The 19,885-nt window shown below is 40.9% G+C and overlaps 3 protein-coding genes and 1 pseudogene across 13 annotated transcripts in view; 3 read left to right on the top strand and 1 right to left on the bottom strand.

The window, feature by feature from the left end:
* Window positions 1–19,885, bottom strand: part of osbpl8 (oxysterol binding protein-like 8) — a 121,782-nt gene that overhangs the window by 79,867 nt on the left and 22,030 nt on the right. For 10 of the 11 annotated variants that reach the window (XM_086200969.1, XM_086200962.1, XM_086200958.1 and 7 more), the window contains one exon: window positions 7,472–7,568. The exons of the other annotated variant lie outside the window; for it this stretch is intronic. Coding sequence is in view for 5 of the 10 variants with exons in the window: in XM_086200958.1 (XP_086057084.1) it covers window positions 7,472–7,522 (51 nt within the window). In the remaining 5 variants the exon portion in view is untranslated. The remainder of the gene's footprint in view (window positions 1–7,471; window positions 7,569–19,885) is intronic. 11 annotated transcript variants of the gene reach the window in all.
* On the top strand, window positions 8,115–9,290 carry LOC147262251 (zinc finger BED domain-containing protein 6-like; annotated as a pseudogene).
* Window positions 9,327–10,222, top strand: LOC147262252 (uncharacterized). The gene is made up of 4 exons (XM_086202502.1): window positions 9,327–9,366; window positions 9,506–9,650; window positions 9,758–9,984; window positions 10,085–10,222. Exons 1-4 carry the CDS (start codon window positions 9,327–9,329, stop codon window positions 10,090–10,092), a joined length of 420 nt encoding a protein of 139 aa, XP_086058628.1. The 3' UTR covers window positions 10,093–10,222.
* Window positions 10,151–11,098, top strand: LOC147262253 (E3 SUMO-protein ligase ZBED1-like; the record flags this gene model as incomplete). Its single annotated transcript, XM_086202358.1, has 3 exons — window positions 10,151–10,222; window positions 10,334–10,405; window positions 10,473–11,098. Coding segments are annotated over 3 exons (486 nt in total), but the record flags the coding sequence as incomplete, so codon positions are not given.

Here is a 19,885-nt window from a genome sequence, read left to right on the forward strand (position 1 = left end):
TCTACATTTAAGAGCAGACTTAAGACTTTCCTTTTTGATAAAGGTTGTAGTTAGGGCTGGCTTAGGCTTGCTCTTAGATATAATGCAATCGGCTTAGACTGCCAGGGGATCTTCCATGGTGCACTGGGCTTCTCTCGCCTCCTCTCTGTCCTCTTATATTCATATGTGTAACTAACTCATCTTCTTCTGCAGAGCCTTTGTGCTTCTCTGCTCCCCAGATCCCTGACTGATGCTTCTGCTGGAGGAGGCTATAGACCTGAAGAGGCTCAAGCTGCCACCCGTAGCACTACCTGTTCACCTCCACGTCTGTCAATCATTCTCTTCCCCTTTCTCTCTCTTTCCTTCTGTATATGTCTTTCTCCATTATCTGTCTTTGTTTCTGCTCTGTTCTCCTGCTTTCTTCCGCTAATTGGTCAAAGCAGATGACAGTCCCATTGAGCCTGGATGAAAGGAAGGTTTTCGTCACCACTGTTGCAGGATGTGATTGTTCATGGAGACTTGTTGGGTGTAAATTCATTGAAGGAGTGTGATGCTAGACCTGCTCGACTTGTAAAGTGTCATGAGATAACTTTTGTTGTGATTTGGCAACATACAAATAAAAATGATTTTACTTGATTTGATCATGTTGCTAAACCAACCAAAATCAATGTGCTGATTATTAAGATCTGAATCTGAGACTACCGAGGGACAGTTCCATAGTCACTACTGATCCATGTGCTTTTATCAGTATTTGCAGTTTCTGTGTTTGTATGGATGGATGGATACCATGTGCAGGCTTCTGATTGCAAAAACAGACCTGACTAATGAGGGAAGAGAAAAAATGTTTTGGGAACAACAGTGGGCACTGTTGTCCAGTCATGACTTATGCTGGCAAAAACTAGAGAACTAAATGCATTTTTAACAGTCACTTTAGGCTGCTGAGTGTCCTATAGTAGAAAGCAATACTGTAATGGCTGCAGCTTCAAGGGAAGCACACAGGCCTCATGTACAAATGATCCATTCAATGTAATGCTAAATGTGCCATCCATTTCAAACCAGTGTCAATAAATCCATACCCTCTTGATTACTGCCTTCAAATTAACACTTTACTAATCCAACCCAGCCCTGCTAAGATGGATTTTCTGTCGAGAAGGACATAACAAATCTTGACAGTAGACACACTCCACTGCACATACTCATTTTCCTGAACGATAAAATCTGAAACTGCCCCCACATCATCCAACGTTCACTTTGAGTCTTTTCAAAGTTGCAGTCTATTTTCAGAGCTTTATTTGTCAATTCTCTAAGTATGCGGCAAGGTAAGGCCATGCTTTTCCTGTTTACGACAATCCATGTACATCAGAGGTATGAATGTGTCTCATCAGCCGAGGCTATCAGCTCAGCTCTGGCAACAGAACTTCGAGCCCAATTGCTGATGTACACAAGCTCATGCAACTTTCAGGACTCAAGCTGGGAAATACAGCCACAGTCAGTATACCTTGTAAGCAGAGATTGTTTGTTGTTAACACTGTGGCTAGACAGCTGCCTCATTTCTATTGGCCACATAGGTATTCATCACAGCACACAGCATTCATTATCAAATAATTTTGAGCTGCAGCCTGTGGGTCATTAAGTCGACCAGGCCATCATGAAAACACCCAATGCTTCAGATGGCCAATCAGTGCCAAGCAACCTTGGTTTCTCCCTCTGTACACCACTTTCTTGCACTTGTTGCTAATGCCTGTCAAATCATTTGTCACTGTAGCCCTAATATAAAGATTGTATGTATATCACAATTTCCATCATTGTGTGACAGTCCTCCTAAGACACACAAAAATGTCACTTTTGTAAAGTAACCAAAAACTCTTTGAAATCAAAATGACTATCTGGATGACTTGGTTTTGCTTTTTGTAATTCTGATTGTGCTTCTTTAAATGTTGATGATAACTGGATCAAACATTAAACAAACACAACAAAGTGATGTCACACCATCTGTAGAGCAGAAAACCTTCATCTACAGAGCAGAAAACCTTCATCTACATGGGATTCTAAATCTATGCACAAATGTGATCCATTGAAAACCTGGAATTAGATAGATAGAGATAGATAGATAGACACTTGATTGATCCCAGAGGGAAAGTCAATACGAGAGGCAGCACCACTAAAACACAGCACACATACCACAAATACAGTGGCAACACTTAGGCTCAATAATAAATAAATATATTTATAAACAAGAGTATAATACGGCAATAGTGCAATGTTAAAATAGACATAATGAACAGTTCAAATGAAAGCAGTAGTACAAAAATGCAGATGTAGATGGATTGTACATGGGTGAGATATATTATATGGGGGAGGGGGGGGGCACAGTTCAGTTCAGTCCAGGCTCCTCAGAGCGAGCGAGCAGTTGAAGAGCCGAATGGCCCTAGGGACAAATGACTTCCACAGCCTGTCACTGAAGGAGCTCCTCTGCCTGGAGATGGTGCTGTGCAGAGAGTGATGGGGGTGGTCCTGGATGAAAAAGAACCTAGCCAGAGTTCTCCATTCTGCCACAGATGTCAGGGAGTCCAGTTCTGAACCAACTACGGAGACGGCCTTCCATACCAGTCTGTCCAGCTGTGCGGAATCCCTCTTCTTGATGCTTCCTCCCCAGCACACCATAGCATAGAAGAGGGCACTGGATACAACTGTCTGGTAGAACATCAGCAGCAGTTTACTACAGATGTTAAAGGAACGGAGCTTTCTCAGAAAGTACAATCAACTCTGCCCCTTCCTGTACAGGAAGTCTGTGTTTGGTGATCAGTCCAACCTATCATCCAGATGCAATCCCAGGTATTTGTAGGTCCTGGTGAACTCCACCTGGACACCAACAATGGTCACAGGCTGGTGGGGGGGCCTGGGCCTCCTGAATTATCTGCTGTATCATCTTTTAAAGTAAGGACTAGCGGTTAAACATTTTAGAACCATCACATTTTTAACAGACGGTGATTGTTTTGGCCTTTGGGGGTGATCCTGGTCTCATAAATATCGTCATACACAGACCATTGCTGTGGCAAAAAGAAACTGACTAGCTGCCCATCTCATGTGTGCAAACCGCCATATCAACCTGGCTTAAAGCTGATCCACAAGTGTCATAATGTCACTTGGAGGAGAACATGGCCTCTCCTTATATTCTCCAATGTCAATGTACCCATTACACAATGCTCACTGTTTAAAGATAGGTGTAGAGCCTCTCTGAGTACTCTCACTTATGGAATTCTTACTTCCTGCTATTTAACAACCCGAGACCACTGATCGGACACCAACCAATTTCGTTTTTGTAGTCGGGGGACAGAAGTGTCCATGGGATTATTTGTTATTAATTTATAATGATTCTTCATAATTAGTCTAAAAAAATTCTCATTACTTTAGTTGTTAATTTTTTTCTAATGTTCAACTCAGTTTTCCTTAATCTGAATGATGTATTTCGTTGCTGTTTTTTCCTAATGAAAACTTTTATTTAGAATATTTTGATTTTGATATCATGTGTGATCGATCATTCACCAATCTATCACACAAATGTACCCTTAGTTGATGTCGTGCGGTCTCATTACAAGTCTGACCACAAAAGAAAGGCTTGTGCAATTATGCATAACAGACAAAACTAAAACTAACTGACTAACTACACTGTACACTTAATTACATTTTTTAAAAATCAATAAGCACCTAAAATTACAAGGACTTTGAATCTGTACTTGATAGAAGGCCAAGGTTTATGCTGCATAAGATCTAGATGGATTATGAAAACTAGTGATAGGGGCAATTGGGGATGAAGTGCCTTGCCACGGGGCAATTCAACAGCTTGGAATGATACAAGTTTTTCACTAACTCCAGATTACATAGGTCAGTGATCTACTATTCACAGGTATTCTTCTCTTACCTTTTAGCCACTTCAAAGCCATTGTTTAGTCAATAATAGCTCTCACCATAGACTTATCTAAATAGCAATTCACCACTGCTTTCATCATTGTGCATACAATGCAAATTACAGCACCGGTAGTGGAGGTTAGAATCATGAGGGGTCAGGTCACATAAATATCTTTCATTGTGCTTTCAGGAGAAACAATGGCATCTGTCCCTGGTACATCCATATGGGTAATGTCTTGTTTGGTGAAATGGTAACTGTTGATAGCATAAAAAGTAGTAGTTCCTTGGAGGCTGGGGGAGCAGGGTGCCATAAACCTTACAGAAGTGTGTGTTGACTGGGAGGATGTTGGAATGAGAGAAGGCAGACTCCTGGCATGCTTCCCAGAGGCTTTCATCTCAAGTTGGAAGCCACCCTCTCTACTGATGGGCTCTTTTAGTAAACAGCGGGGGATGCCAGCAACACAATACGTCCCACAGTCTGGGTCTCACACTAACTGGCACTACAATTGCGTATGATGAGGGATCAAGTCATAACATACTGGCCTTGAAAATTTTCTGTTAAATTGCAGACATATACACAATTATCGCTTTGAATTCTCCAACAGAAGCTGTTCAAAAGAAGGAGTTTATAAGGCAATGTGACTTAAAACTACTTTTGAAAAAGTGTTTAATGATGCAGCCATTCAAGTGGGATCTGGTGAAGGCAGGGGACAAATTAGCTAGGTCTGATGATCGTGACTGAGTTTTATTTAAACTTAGTCCCACTCCAAGCAAGGTTTAAAGAAATAGCATGGGCTTTAAGCTCCAATACCATGCAATCTTGCAATAAAATATTTTTTTTCGTACTTCATGTAATTTTTTTGTAATTGTCTAATATAAATATTAATATTCATTTATTTTAATTTGTGTTTTTTATTTCTTTTATTTATAACTATCCCTTCTTCTTCTCTCTGTAAATGCTGTTGAAATTATCTAAATTTGCCCAGTGAGGGATAAATAAAGTATTCTTCTTCTTCTTATTATTATTTATCTCATTATGTGTGTGTGTGTATTTGCACGTGGTGGTGGGGGTGGGGGTTGCTGTGGGAGGGGTGGCAAGTGAGGTTATCGTGCAAGCTATCTGGAATTACAATTGCTCTCCTCCTCACTAAAAAAAATGCTACGGAGGATTATGACTAAAGTGAAGTGACAAAGCAAAATCCTGAGGGATGAGATGAGGGAAGTGGCTCTTTATGAGTGTGGGGGATGCGATGACCAAAGCTGCCACTATGTCTCTGCATTGCTCAGTAAAAATACAATTTGTCAGGGTTTTTTTTTCAAAGAGTTTATGAGTCACACGTGAAGCATACCTAGTCTCTTTGCGATGAGCAACCTGGGAAGGCTGTTGCAGTTGCAACAATCTCCATAGAAAAGGCTGTTTGTGCTGCAAGAATGCAGGAAAAAAAATAGATAAAGTGGCTACTTGAAAACACACTATGTGCTATGTGCTATGTACATATTCCATCACACATATACTTTATGGACAAAAGAAGCTGACTGACTGCATTCTGCACACTGTAAAGTTTTTGGAAAGAGGAATAATGATATGGGTGTTTTTTTTTGTTTGGTTGTTTTTTTTTTTTGGGGGGGGGTGGGGTGGGGGTGGGGGGGCTTCGTCCCCTTAGTTCCAGTGAACAGATTTATTAGGGCCTGAGCCAGTCCCTGGCGAAGACCCTATTATGTTTCGAAGTCACACTTGTTATTGCTTCTGTTTACCCATACTTTTTGGACAATTCTGTTTCTAACTTATCAGAAAAGTTTAAGGATGGCATGTTTCTGTTCCAGCATGACTGTGCCCCTGTGCAAAAAGCAAAGCCCATAAAGGCTTGGGCGGATGAGTTTGGTGTGGGAGAACTTGACTGGTCTGCACAAAGCCACGACCTCAACCACCTGAACACCTTTAGGGAGAACTAGAAAGCAGCCTCCTGCCCAACATCATTGTCTGATCTATGCCTGAGCGATATGGACAAAAATAAAAACTCAAACAACAAAAAATTTGATTCACGGTTTTTTCTGACTTTTTAAAGAAAATAAATAGTACAAAGGACAGAGAGAACTCAAAACAAGTTCTGCTTTTATTTTATCAAAAACCTAACTAACCACTGTATATATGGGTACCATATCTTTAGTGATGTGCAAAGCGACCGCTTCAGTGATTGCTCACCATCATGCCCCTTTCTTATCATACGTGGTGCCATGGGTAAATGATTCCACCACAGTAAGCTGTTTTTTAGTGGGAGTTTGTTGGTTATAACGGTCTTGTTCCCCTTGCAAAGAGTGGCATTTCTCCCACTCGGCTGGATGCCTCTGTGTTAGATGCTGAAATAAGTTTTTTTTTCTTTTGCCTTTTGTTGCAATGGGCTTCAGACAAACTTTGCAGCGTGCAGTCACTTGTTCAACGTCTGTCGCCGCAAACCCAAACCAGTTCCAAACCACTGACGATACTACTCCTTTGTTAGAAACAAACCTCTCACTCTCGTTAGCCATGTTGCTGCTATGTGTTCGCAGGAAACAAGGAGGAGGGGTGAGGGGGAAAGCTATGGAAGATCCTGAAGGACAAAAGGTGCGCCATAGCAAGAAGAGTAAAATCTCAGATTTTTTTATTTTTTTAATTGTCACGCAACAAAAAACTCGAATTAATCGATTAAATCGATACATCGCCCAGGCCTAGTCTGACCTCAGAAATGCTCTTCTGGATCAATGAGCAAACATTCCCACAGGCACAAACTAAAATCTTGCAGAATGTTTTCCCAGAAGAGCTGAAGCAGACTGATTGAAACTGAATGAGTTGCTCTTTAAGAAGACTGTATAAGACAAAAAAGAAGTTACTCAAGCCTCTAAATCATATGTATGGAGGAAGAAATATAATGCAAAAGCATTTCATTTCACTCTCTATATTGTTACGCATTTGCAATCTCATCTGTTGTCAGTTTTGTGAAGACTCCTTCCCGAAGCGCATTGCACAGACACACACGTGCATGCACATACCCACAACCAGACAGAAGAGACCCAAGAAGGTCTGCCTGAAAAGCAGTTGAAAATATTTGCATCTTTAAACGCACCCAAGCTCAATGTAGGACCAGTGGTGAGGATGATTACACTAGCTCTGCTGCTAGAAGAAGCTAGAGTAGGTCTACTGCTGCTGCTGGTCAAAGCAAAGAACAGAGCAGTACCTCATCTGCTGTGCCCCCTGCCCCTGACAAGCACTACAAGTTGAGTCACTTGAGCATGACGTGCATTGACCCAACTTGGCTAAGGAAATAATAAATAAATAAAATAAAGTAAATAAAAAGTCGATCGATCGATAGACAGATAGATAGAATACAGTACCTAGAGAATGATAGGAAATTAAGTTGTCTTTTTTGGTTTTAAGAATGTTCTGTCAAATATAAAGATGATGTTAACAGGCAGTTTTTAAACATTATTGTATATTTTATTAAATAAAATTAGAGGCTGATCCTTTAAATGATTAATCAGGTTCAAATGCTATGTAATTGGAGGGGGGCTGGGGTGGAGTTGATTTGTTGTGCTGATATTGACTCACCAAAGTTTTCTCGGGCTCCTGTTGGGACTCAGAGGAGGATTCCATGGTCATTTTAACTGCAGTCAGAACTGTCAGCGCTGCTCAAACAACTGCATAGCTGTCAAGAGAGAGAAGCAACACTAATTTCACCTCATGTTTTACATCTTTTTTTTTCCTAGATTAGTTATGTGCAACATTGTGCCTATTCAGCCATTAAATGACATAACAAACAGCATACAATGTTTACAGGACACAAATGATAGAAGGTTTTCTTATTTTTGTCAATGTAAATATATGTTGTAGAAACCAACTGAACAGCTTGTTTCCAGTGCAAGCAGGATATGCTAGAATGTCGGCTCCCTTCACCAGAAAGTCCTGAAAAATTCATTTGTTTAATCTTTTTCTGGAGGCCCTCAGCTTGTTTGCCCAATTTCAATGTGCATAGGGATGGGAATCGAGAACCGGTGCCTATAGAGAACCGGTTCCGTGTGTTTCAATTCCATGGAATCGTTTGGCAGTTTATCTCACAATTCTCTTATAGATTCCAACCAGCACGAATTACATCACGTAACTTACGCATGTTACGCACGCTCGATTCAGCAAGTACGATTACGTGATTAGGTTACGCTGGTTTAGCACGCGCATTGCAGTCGTAAACATAACAATGGCACCAACAAGGTTCAAACGATCAAAAGTGTGGCTTCACTTCACGAGGAAAAATGACAACAAAGCGACTTGCAGTCATTGCAAGGTGGAGATAACAGTGTCAGGAGGGAATACGACCAATATGCAGAAACATCTACGCACAAAGCATGCAATCATTTTAAACGAGTGTCATGTTTTTGACACGCTTCGGACTGATGCATCTCAACCCGGCAGCAGCGGCTGCAGTAGCCAAGCTGTGATCACATCTGCGGTTACTACGGAAGGAAACTCTGGTAAGTAGCTCCCACTGTCTATGTGCTACTTTGTAAAGCATGAAGCACTAACGTTATGCTATTAAACGAATGCTGTCTGCATTACATATAGAAGATGACCGTGACAAGAGAGAGAGAGAGTGGCTGGCTCGGAGGCTGGCAGCACTCGCTCCTGCTGCTCACTACCTGCTCTAGCTTCTCCTTTCATCGAGGCAGGCAAAAGTAAAATGCCCCAGGCCAGGGTAGACGAATGTCACCGAGCAGTCACTAAGTTTGTTGTGAAGGGCTTGCATCCATTTGCTTCAGTAGATGCCCCTGAATTTCGGTAGGTGAATGTACTTAATTGTGGAGGAAATATTCAGTTTAGACAATATGACTTAGCACAACTGGAGGACCTCCAAGTTAACAAAATGTTTCACTCATTAATTTTCATTACCGGTATATTTTCTAGGGAGATGACCAAGATTCTCAACCCAAAATACAAAGCCCCAAACAGAGAAAGCTTAACTAACCACTTGATCCCTGCTTAGTATCCTGTCAAAAAGGGAAATCTCATCTCTGAGCTGAAACAAGTGTCGAAGGCAGCCATCACTGCTGATGGATGGACAAGTTTTAGTCAAGATCATTATCTCATAGTTACTCTGAACTTTGTAAGCAATGGCCAGGCTAAGGAAAAGGTGCTTAAAACCAAAGCCGTGTACCAAGCTCAGACAGGCTCAGCTGTAGCGGAGGAGATTGACGACATCCTCGAGGAATATGGTGTCAGGGAAAAGGTTGTGGCAGCTACTGTCGACAATGCAGCTAACATGGATGTAGCTATCAAAAAGCTGCAAATTGTGAAATTGCCATGTTTTGCTCATACGCTTCACCTGGGAGCGCAGAAGCTGTACAATTGCACTGCGATTTCCAACTGGGCAGCATGAGTTCGCGCAGTCATTGTTTGAATGGAGAGGTCCCACATGGCAAAAGTTGTACTTAAAGAGAAACAAGACTTACTCAGTAAGATACTTTCATTACATTGCAAGAAATATATGAAAAATATAGATAGGTTACGTGTGCATGTAAATTATTCGATCATGATGAAATTAAATTCAGATTATAGCATAAATATTGACATTGTGTATGTGTTAACCCTCAGAGCTGCCCAAACACATGCTCCTCCTGGATGTAAGGACCAGATGGAATTCTTTGTATTTGATGATGGACAGATTCTGTGAGCAATTTCCTGCTATCCAGGCTGCAGCCGTAGACCCACGGATAAGAAAGCCCATGGAGAAGGAAAGGTAATAGATATACTTTTGAAAATGACAATGCGCTTTGTTTTAAAGTCGGACTGGTTTTCTTTTTGAATATTTATGCTGTGTGTTTTGCTGTTTTGTTTATAATGCAGGCTGGCCAAAATAGGTAATGAAGACTTAAGAAAAGCAGAGGACTTTGTGCTGCTCATGCGGAAGCATTATACCTCTAAACTGGCAGTCTCCAGCGACAAAGCTCCAACCTGTGGTGAGATCTTGCCCATCTTGCAGAAGCTGGAGCAACACTACACTGTGCAGGAAGGTGACTCTGCCTTCACAAGGAGCATCAAGGAGAACATCTGGAATGATCTTTCCAAACCAGGTACATTATTTCTCTTAAATGAAATAAGAGCAGTAAATAATTCAGATAGTCTAATGTCATCCTGTCCTCCTTTCTCATGTTCTCCTTTTTGAAATTTAAGGGAACTGATATCCAGAGATTCCTGGAGGAGGCAACCAGCTTGGACCCCTGATTTAAATCCAAAGTGAATAATGATGAAGTCTGGGACAGGATCAGGGAAGCAGCAATCACTGCAAACACAGTGGCAGCAACAGATGAGGTATTTGAATTTGTCTGTCTTTTGATTGCATTTGATAACATTGTGAGAGTGAGACCTTTCATTCATGGCTCTATATTAAAAGTTAATTATGTGTTTACATCACTTCTCAAGCTCCCGGAGCAAGGAGAGACGCAAAGGGAACGCTGTGAAGATGGAGAGGAGGAAGAAGTAGAGGAAGACTATGTATGGTTAACTAACTATTTTATTTGTGATGCCCATATACATTTGCTTCTTGTTCATTTAATTTCAGGCACTACCACCACCAGCAAAGCAGAAAAGGACAGCCTTGGAGGAACTCTTTGAAGAGGAGGACAACAAGCTGCAGTTATTTCAAAAATCGCAGCCCCTTCTTTCCCTTGCCCAGAGAGTGGAGTCCATCCCCTCCAAGGATAGTTCCACACTATGGTGGTTGAACAAAAGAGATACTCTGCCCCTGCTGTCTGGACTGGCTGAACACTTTCTGTGTGTGCAGGCTTCCTTCACCCCATCTGAGAGGGTGTTCTCCACTGCTGGAGACACCATAAGTCCAGAAAGATCATGTATCCTTCCTGAAAAAGCAGACATGCTTATTTTTCTGCAAAAGAATTGTTAATTCTTCAGAGTATTTGCACATTTGCACTACGCGCTGTTCTGTTGTATTTGACAGTATTTATCTTTTTTATTATTTTTGAGTGCTATTAGCTCATATGTCCTTTTAAAAAGGAGGATTTTTTATTTCTATTAGAAAAATGTTTTAGTAAAATGTTCCACATTCTTGTGTATTTGCCACAGTTACATATTGCCACAGTTAACATCTAGGCTTTGGGCCTCTTTTGACCTCGTTGTGAGTTTGTTAGGTTGTGACTTCTTATTAAACAAACTCAATGCCAAACAAAATGTTTGTTCTTCTTTTTCCCCAAATTAGAATCGATAAGAGAATCGATAAAGAATCGAATCGTTAAGCAATAATGATAATATTGATAAAAATAATGAAATTGGAATCGTAAAAATCTTATCAATTCCCATCCCTAAATGTGCATGACACTGTTTTTAACCCTTCTGTAACCAGGGAATATTTTGGTAGGTGGTGAAGTAGTCCCTTTCACTTATGTACTAAGGAACGTTAAGTGTGTACATTTCTATAAAACCCATCTATAGCAGTATTCTGAAGAGGGAATATTGATGATGTTGATTTTGATGTTGTCATAAACATGTAAGGGTGGACAAATATATATTTCTTTGTCCTGAAACAGATACCTGGGCTTTGAGTAGCTGATCCGCTGATGGCAATTATCAATGTTAATTATAAAGCAGTATGCCTCAATGTACTGAAGACATTGATTTTTCTTCTATACTTAGACATTAATAAATCTGAACTTAAACACTGCTTTCCTTGAAAATATTTTTTTTAATAAAAATGAACAGCAAGCAGCAGGAAGAAACAATAAAAACCTGGCATGCTAGCATTGCTACATGATCGCAAATGGAAAACTAGCTGCCATAGTTAACATGCTAGCATCATGCTGAAGTACTACAATTTCTAAAAGACGGTCATCAAGAAGCTGGCTGCCACTGCTAAAATGTTAGCATGATAGTACCCAAAAAACAATATAGTCCATCAACGGCATTTCACTACACAATTATGAGTCATATCATAATGCTAAAAGCTAACAAAAACATAGCCATTAACTTCTGCAAGTGATGTCTCTCAATCATACATTCAGGATAGATTTGAAAAGGACCATACAACTCTGATAAGAGGAGTGACTGTTAGCTTAGCTACAGCCTCAATGGGCCTTACTACTAACATTTCTCACCACAGTATGTATATTTGACGCCACTGAGCCAATCCACAATCCATAGTGTCTTCATTTTCTCTCATATTTTGCCAACATTATGCATAGATGTGATTGGCAAAGGACAAAAAAGTAGAAAAATATACAGTGCACACACTATGACATGACATGATGCGACATGACCCCCCCCCAACACACACACATACACAAACATAATGACATTACTTAAATATATTTAGCATTCAGTTGGAGCTTTGCTTTCATCGACTAGCCTACTTGCGGAGAGACCTGAACTGACAAACATGTCAACAGTGCCGTTGGGTGGTCATTCCAGGATTGTCCCTCTTAGGTCTATGGTTTTGAGGGTAGGCACCTGTCTGTAGCTGCCTGCATGAGGTAGGCCAATGGATCATTTTATTTGGGGCTGAAAACGTATCATGTTCTGGGCATACGTAGGGCAGGTACAGGTGGCTACATCAAGTCAATTTAAAGTTGGTTTAACATACCTGGCAAAATCTGTAAAAATCACACCCCTGGTTATGACCCTTCACCCAAGTTGGCACATATCCCATCACTGTACCACAGCAGTTTGTGGGCTGAGAGCTATGAATAACTGCCAAACACCGAGGGCAAGCACATAGGGAATCCTTAACTTTTGGCTTGGCAATGGCCCAAAAAGGGCTGGCTTCGAGGTTTCTCCACAGACCCCAAAACAGAGTAGGGACCTCTCACTTCACTCTTCAACCAAGCACAAACTATGTTTTTTTCTGTCAAATTTGTTTGTAAATGAAGATATTATTAGTTGAAGAATTATATTTTTGGAATTCAAATACACAATAATTAAAACGTGTCATAATTGTCACTGTTCAATTCCACCTGGCCTATTAATATTTTCTGTTTGGAGTCTTTTTTATACAAGTCTTGCCTTCCTCTTATATGAAAGTCTTCCTTTCATAAGCATGCATATATATATATTTTTTTTAAATATATATGCGTGTGTGTAAATATATATACACACATATACATATACACACATATATTATATACAGTGTGTGTATGTATGTGTGTGTGTGTATATATATATATTTATATACATATACATACACACACACACACACACACACACACACACACACTACATACATGCATATATGCCCATATGCGACAGTGCTAACCACTGCACTGCCATGCTGCCTGGCCTTTCACAGATGTTTTTCTGATCTGTTTTCAGATGTAATTACAAGCCAATAACACAGGATTGCAATGACAGAAGTGGACGACTGTCATTGTCCAAGGCTCTCAGGCTACATATCAATGTGGGGAGGGATTTTCTACTTGTTCTGTTCTGATTCAAAATCATAGAGCAACCTTGTGGGCATTACCTTGGAAATTTCTCTGCATGAGAAGTACAAGGTGTAGCGTGGGAGCTATGAACTGACTGAAATGTGTGTGTGTCACGTTAAATGTGTGAGACTTGAGAGCCCTGTCGATATTTAGCATGAAGCCTAGCTGATGCTAGGAAAAGTAGCCGTATTGTTGTGTTGTTGGCTATTCATTGACAGCATACAGTATCTATGATGTAACTCCCCTGTTCTCACATCTAATGCCCACAGAGAATGCAAACTTTAGAGCGCTGATCATAATAATGCTTAATACTTCCATGTTGTTGAAATGGGAGCTTTACTGACCTTGCAATTTGGTGTAAAGAGTTGAGGGTCTGGCTTTCAGGTGTTTTGTCAAGTTGCTAGTGCTACTAGACTTAGTTGCCACTGGCTTTTAGCAGTGCTTGCAAACAGACCTGTTGATATTTATGACTCCCCCCTGACTGTTTACCTCATGTGCAAAATACTTCCATACTTCGCTTTTGGTTTTGACATTTTTGACTAAAATTAGTTGCAAAGGTCCAGCAGCAGCACTCACCATGTTTCGCCAGCTCTGTCCTACACACGCTGAGCTTCTAGTAAGGAGAGGAGCAAAGAGGTAGTCTGTGTGTGTGCGCGGTGCTGAGTGAAGCTGTGTGTAAAACACAGGCGAAGACAGTGCCATTGGTATTGATACTTTTGCAAATGAGTATCTTATCCGAATGCAAATTTTTAGTATTGAATAATATCTGGGTATTGATACTTTTGACAACCCTATTTGTCATCGGCACTTTTTGATAATGAATGACCAAAGGGCTTGCTGAGATATGGCTGTTCTTTGGGATGGACAATTTAATTATTTTTTTGACAATTTATCACAAATTATTCTTCACAATGGTTAGTTTCGAAAATAAAGACAACCCACAGTCAATAAATTTGCATAATTGCAGTTATAAAATCCAACTAGATCAAAATTTCTGCAGGTTCTAGCAACATGTACTAGAAATGTTCACATTGTCAAGCTGATGGTCAGACTAGATGTTCAGAAGCACATTCTATGGCTATGAAAACAATAAGACAATGAGATGAGTGAAATTGAGAATTTCACTTGCTTGGTCCAATGTAATCATGTGCTTGTCCCAGTTTGGTGCTGTGCTCAGGGAGAGACATCTTTTAACAGACCACTCCATGTAGGTCAGGGAGGGATATTAATCAACCATGTAAGCAGGGGCAGATTATTGCCATCGCAGACAAGAGAATGTAACAGTGTTTAGCTTTAATGCAAGTACAGAAATTTGGAATGTACCCAACTCAGGATATTAATTATCAATTCTCAGCACTTTTTGGGCAAGGGATCAATTTGGGACAAAAAAAATCATCAATACACCGAATATTAAAATCATGGGATACAGACATTTACCAAATGAATTCTCACAAAGCTGATAAGTGACATTTTGATAAGATTTAAAAGTTAAAGTGTAACAGTGTCTCTTTTCAATGATACTTGACAGGACATTACCACCGATTTTAGCAGTTCTTCAAAGCAGTGAACTGAAAGAGTCATGCTGTTTGACATCACACTCCTCCAATTAATCAAAACCCTGAGTTTAGATTCACAAATTTTTGGTTTGGGAACATTTTTTAAAAATCAGAATTGATTTTCTATTTACTTTGGGCTATTAATGCACCACTACCACTTGTATGGACTGAGTAAGCTGCTATAAATTACAGTAATGCCCTTTCCAATGAAGATTTTTCTTTGTGTGAGAGAAAAATAGTAACATGGCAACATGGGATCACATGGTAACACTGAGGTGTTTTTTCACAAAAAAGCTGACACTTCATTTGTCTGGGACTGATTCAGTTTTGCAGTGTCTGGTGTAAAGCACCTAATCACATTTAGGTGTCAAGTTTGTCTAAACTAGGGATGGGCATTAGTGCAGAAATACTGTTCGATAATCACTGGGTAATTCTGGACAATTCTTCAAATTTTTGTGGGTTCTTCAACCAGTGCTGCTTAAAGGGGAGCAATTGCACTCATTTCTGAGTATTTGCAATTGATTTTGGACTCCTTTGGAGTAACTAGACTGCAGAGACAGCTTTGAAGACACTTGGGCACTACGCTTCTTAGGAGCTGTTTTCAGACTAAAAGACCTAGGAATTGCCGTAGCAGAGTTGTACAGCTTTTTGGCCAAATACCGTAGATTCCGGACGATAGTGCGCACCGTTATGTAAGCCACAGATGCTTATTTTAGGGAAAAAATTAACTTTGTACACGTATAAGCCGCACCGGTAAATAAGCCGTGGTGCACGGTGGAAACACCTCGGCCGCCCGTTCTCTGCGTGTTGACCCAGTCTTCCAGAGCGTTTTCAAGTTCGGGCCATCTGCTATTATGACCTCTGAAAGCTTTTGTCGTCTTTTTGCATTGGGTCAGTTCGTCATGTTGCCGCCTCCAGCGTCTCACCATCGATTCGTTTATGCCAAACTTACGTGCTGCAGCTCTATTTCCATCTTTAACCGCCAGATTGATTGCCTTTAACTTGAAAGCTGCATCATAAGCATTCCTTCTTCTGCTCTCCATCTTGAGGGTGAGTACAAATGACTGAAAATATCGTGTGATGCTCTTTTTACACTGCACCGCGGCATGGACTGGACGTTCCAAGTACAGTACTTAGAGAAATTACCATAACATTTAGCTAGGAATTTCCCTAAGAACGGTACTTGGAGCTACCATCAGGAACAATAGGGAATTACTGCCCGCTGCCGCTGACCGCCACACCCCAGGGTGAAGGTAAAATCCTCGTATAAGACGCACCTGAGTATAAGCCGCGGGGCATGGAGCGTCGAAAAAAAGTCGCAGCTTATAGTCCAGAATTTACGGTAGATAATATGAGCGCAAGCCGTATTTTCTCCCCGGAGGATGTAGTTAGCAACATTAGGCGTAGTCTGGTGGCACACCCTGATAACACGTCACACTTTACACTAGCCGTGCTATTGCACTTTAATATTGGCCTGTTCAATGATCAGCTCCACCACCGAGGGCATGGCCCGGCTGAGGGTCGACTGACTCACCCCAGAACAGTCCGCCATCTCCCGCTGAAAGGCCTTTTTGTGCCCATTGTATGTGCGGTTATCAAATAATGTCAGTTACCAAACACCGCCACAAGGTGTCGCAGACGGACCAAAGTGCAGTTATCGCAAGAATTGTCTTTCTACCAACCTCTATGGCACCTCCGGAGTTGGTGTGAAACAGTGCAAGAATCGACATAGACATTTCGCATTGATACATCTGAACGTGAGCATCGATCCTGGCGTACGCAAGTTTTTCTTGAGTAAACTGCGTTGATACATGAGGCCCCAGAACATTGAGTTTAGCTATAGGCAAAGCCAAGTCTGGAGGTATTCCAAAAATTGCAGTCTGGGGATTGGGCTCAATTTGGTGGAGAGGATCTCTGATATAGTTTGAAAAACTGATGTCCAAAAGTTACTAAAGGAGGGACATGTCCAAAAAAGTGAGGCAGGTGCACTTTTACATTTTCACATGTAGGGTCAACATCAGACTACATTCGAGCTAATTTGGTTTTTGATACATGGTTGCGATGCATTGCTTCATATTGCCAGGAGCACATAGAAAAGGAGTGTATCCGATGAAGTACTGAGACCCATTTGTCATCTGTAAAATGTCCTCCCTATTTCTGCTAAGTGTACAGCCTGAGGATGCTGGACTTTGGGTGAAACCCTCTGTACATGGGTTGTGTGTGTGTGTGTGTGTGTATATATATATATATATATATATATATATATATATATATATATATATATATATATATATATATATATATATATATATATATATATATATATATATACACACACACTCAAACTCATATATACAGATAGATATAGATATGCATATAGATGTATATATACATTATTCATCTCGCAGAGAAATTCACAATTTCAGCAGCTTGAAAGATGGAAACAGAAACATAGGGGCATTCAGGGTTCAGAAAAAATAGAAAATAAAGTACTAAAATATATAATAAAATAGAAAGATAAGAGGCATGCAAGATGAAAACAGTGATAAAACATATATAAGGGAGATAAAGAAAAATCAAATAAATTACGATGTGAAGTATTAATCTGGCAGTTTCAGCATTATAGTACAGTAGTGCAAAATGACAGTGTGACAGTTTGTGCACACTTGAATAGTCCAGCATATAGGATTGTGTGTGTGTGTGAGTGAGGGGGGGGGATAAAGTGTGTGGTGCAAGTGTGTGGCTAGTCCAGATCTCAGTGTTTGCTTTATCGCTCTCTCTGAGTGTTACTGAAGAGCCTTATGGCATGGGGGAGGAAAGATCTCCACAGTCTGTCTGTGGAGCAGGACAGTGACAGCAGTCTGACACTGAGGCAACTCCTCTGCCTGCAGATTGCACCGTGCAGTGGATGGTGAGGATTGTCAATGATGGAGAGGAGCCTGTTCAGCATCCGTCGCTTTGCCATGGATGTCAGGCTGCCCAGCTCTGTGCCAAAAACAGAGCCTGCCTTCCTCACGAGTCTGCCCAGGCGTGAGGCGTTCTACTTGAGGCTGCCCCCTCCCAGCACACTACCGTGTACAGGCAGGCACCTGCTACCACAGACTGGAAGAAGATCTGCAGCAGCTCCTGGCAGATTTTGAAGGACACCAGTGGTCTGAGGGAGTACAGATGGATCTGTCCTTTCCGAAACAGAGCATCTGTGTTGACATCCAGTCCAGTTTGTCATCCAGGTGCACTCCCAGGTATTTGTAGGTATGTACCACTTCCACACAGTTCCCTTTGATGAGTACCAGCTCTGGGTGCGGCCTAGGTGTCCATAAGTCCACCACCATCTCCCTGGTCTTGGTGGTGTTGAGAAGCAGGTGATATGAGTCACACAATGTGACAAAGTCCTGGATCAGTTTTCAGTCCTCAACCTCCTGTCCACTCCTGATAAAATCCATGATGGCTGTGTCGTCCATGAACTTCTGTACATGGCAGAGCTAGGAGTTGTACTGAAAGTCAGACATATTAAGGGTGAACAGGACCGGAAAGAGCACAGTCCCCTGCGACGCTCCTTTGCTGCTGACCAAAGTGTCAGACCTGCAGTCGCCGAGTCGCACATACTGAGGTCTGCCAGACAGGTAGTCAGTTATCCATCATTATTCATGACAGTTTGTCTCTGAGGAGCGGTGGCTGGATGGTGGCACGGCCAAAAACATAATCCTCACAACACCACTGCTTCTGTCCAGGTGATTGAGAGATTGGTGTAGCAAGAAGATGATGGCATCCTCTTCTCCCACCTTTTCCCAGAAAGCAAACTGCAGAGGGTCAAGAGCGTAGCAAGTGTGTGCCCTTAAGTGACGGAGCAGCAGTTGTCCCACGGTCTTCATCACATGTGATGTCACGGTGACCAGCCTGAAGTCATTCAGCTCAACGGGATGCGGTTTCTTTGGGACTGATATGTTGCAGGATGTCCTCCAAAGCTTGGGCCCTCCCCTGTCTCAAACTCCAGTTAAAGATGTGCTGAAGGGGCTGTCCCAGCTCCTGTGGTTTATTTCATATGTTGTCATCATTTTGTTCCATGTAAAAACTACTGTACCAACAATGCAAAGCAGCAAAGAGTCTGAAATCTCTACAAGGGAGAAGAAGTGTGAACAGAGATAGGACTGAGATCCCACTAGAGTTGAAGTAGACCAGAAAGTGATCTGAGTCCTCATATTTGAAGGGAAATAAATATATTAATTTCTCAACATAATGTACTGTGTACAGAGTTCCCTCTGCATCCGCTTGAGATCCTGAGTGTCACCATTTTGGAAGACCTTCTCCTTCTGGTTCAGAAGCCCTTCAATGTATCTTGTTATCCAAGGCTTATTGTTGAAAAAGCAGCGTACAGTTGTTACTGGAACAACAATGTCCATACAGAAGTGTGTGTGTGTCTTTGTGTGTATATATATGTAAATATATATACATATATATGTATATATGTAAATATACATACATACATACATACAAGTATATGTACATATACACACATTTTATATATATGAAATTATATATTATATTATATATGATATTTGTGTGTGTATTTTATACACACACACATATATATACATATATATATGTATGTGTGTGTGTGTGTGTGTGTGTGTGTGTGTGTGTGTGTGTGTGTGTGTGTGTGTGTGTATCTATATGTATAGGGAAATAAAAATAAAATCTTTAAGAGCTTTATACTATTAACCCTGTCCTGATATGGTATGCTCATTATTAATGCTCTTTTGTTTCCCCCCGTTTAGGGAGTTTGGATTGAATCCACTTTTGACGTGGACACTCAGAGCAGTTCTGAAGGTTTGCAAACAGGCAACCCGTACTTGGTCAATGGAAAAATGGCTACACCACCGTTAAAAATGGTTTAATTTCTTTCCTTTTTTTTTTCTTCAGCACGATCGGTTACATAACTCTTTCTAGGTATAAAAGCATATATTTAATACCATGGTGGCAACAAAATG

The sequence above is a fragment of the Aulostomus chinensis genome, chromosome 4, assembly GCF_037954235.1.
Source record: "Aulostomus chinensis isolate RoL2024-O1b breed Wild chromosome 4, RoL_Achi_v1.0, whole genome shotgun sequence".
NCBI classification, from domain to species: Eukaryota; Metazoa; Chordata; class Actinopteri; order Syngnathiformes; family Aulostomidae; genus Aulostomus; species Aulostomus chinensis.

Coding starts and splice junctions, on each gene's coding strand:
- LOC147262252 (XM_086202502.1), top strand. CDS start 9,327: ATGGCAAAAGTTGTACTTAAAGAGAAACAAGACTTACTCA. Junction 9,367..9,505: donor AGAGAAACAAGACTTACTCA/GTAAGATACTTT, acceptor GTTAACCCTCAG/AGCTGCCCAAACACATGCTC. Junction 9,651..9,757: donor AAGCCCATGGAGAAGGAAAG/GTAATAGATATA, acceptor TTTATAATGCAG/GCTGGCCAAAATAGGTAATG.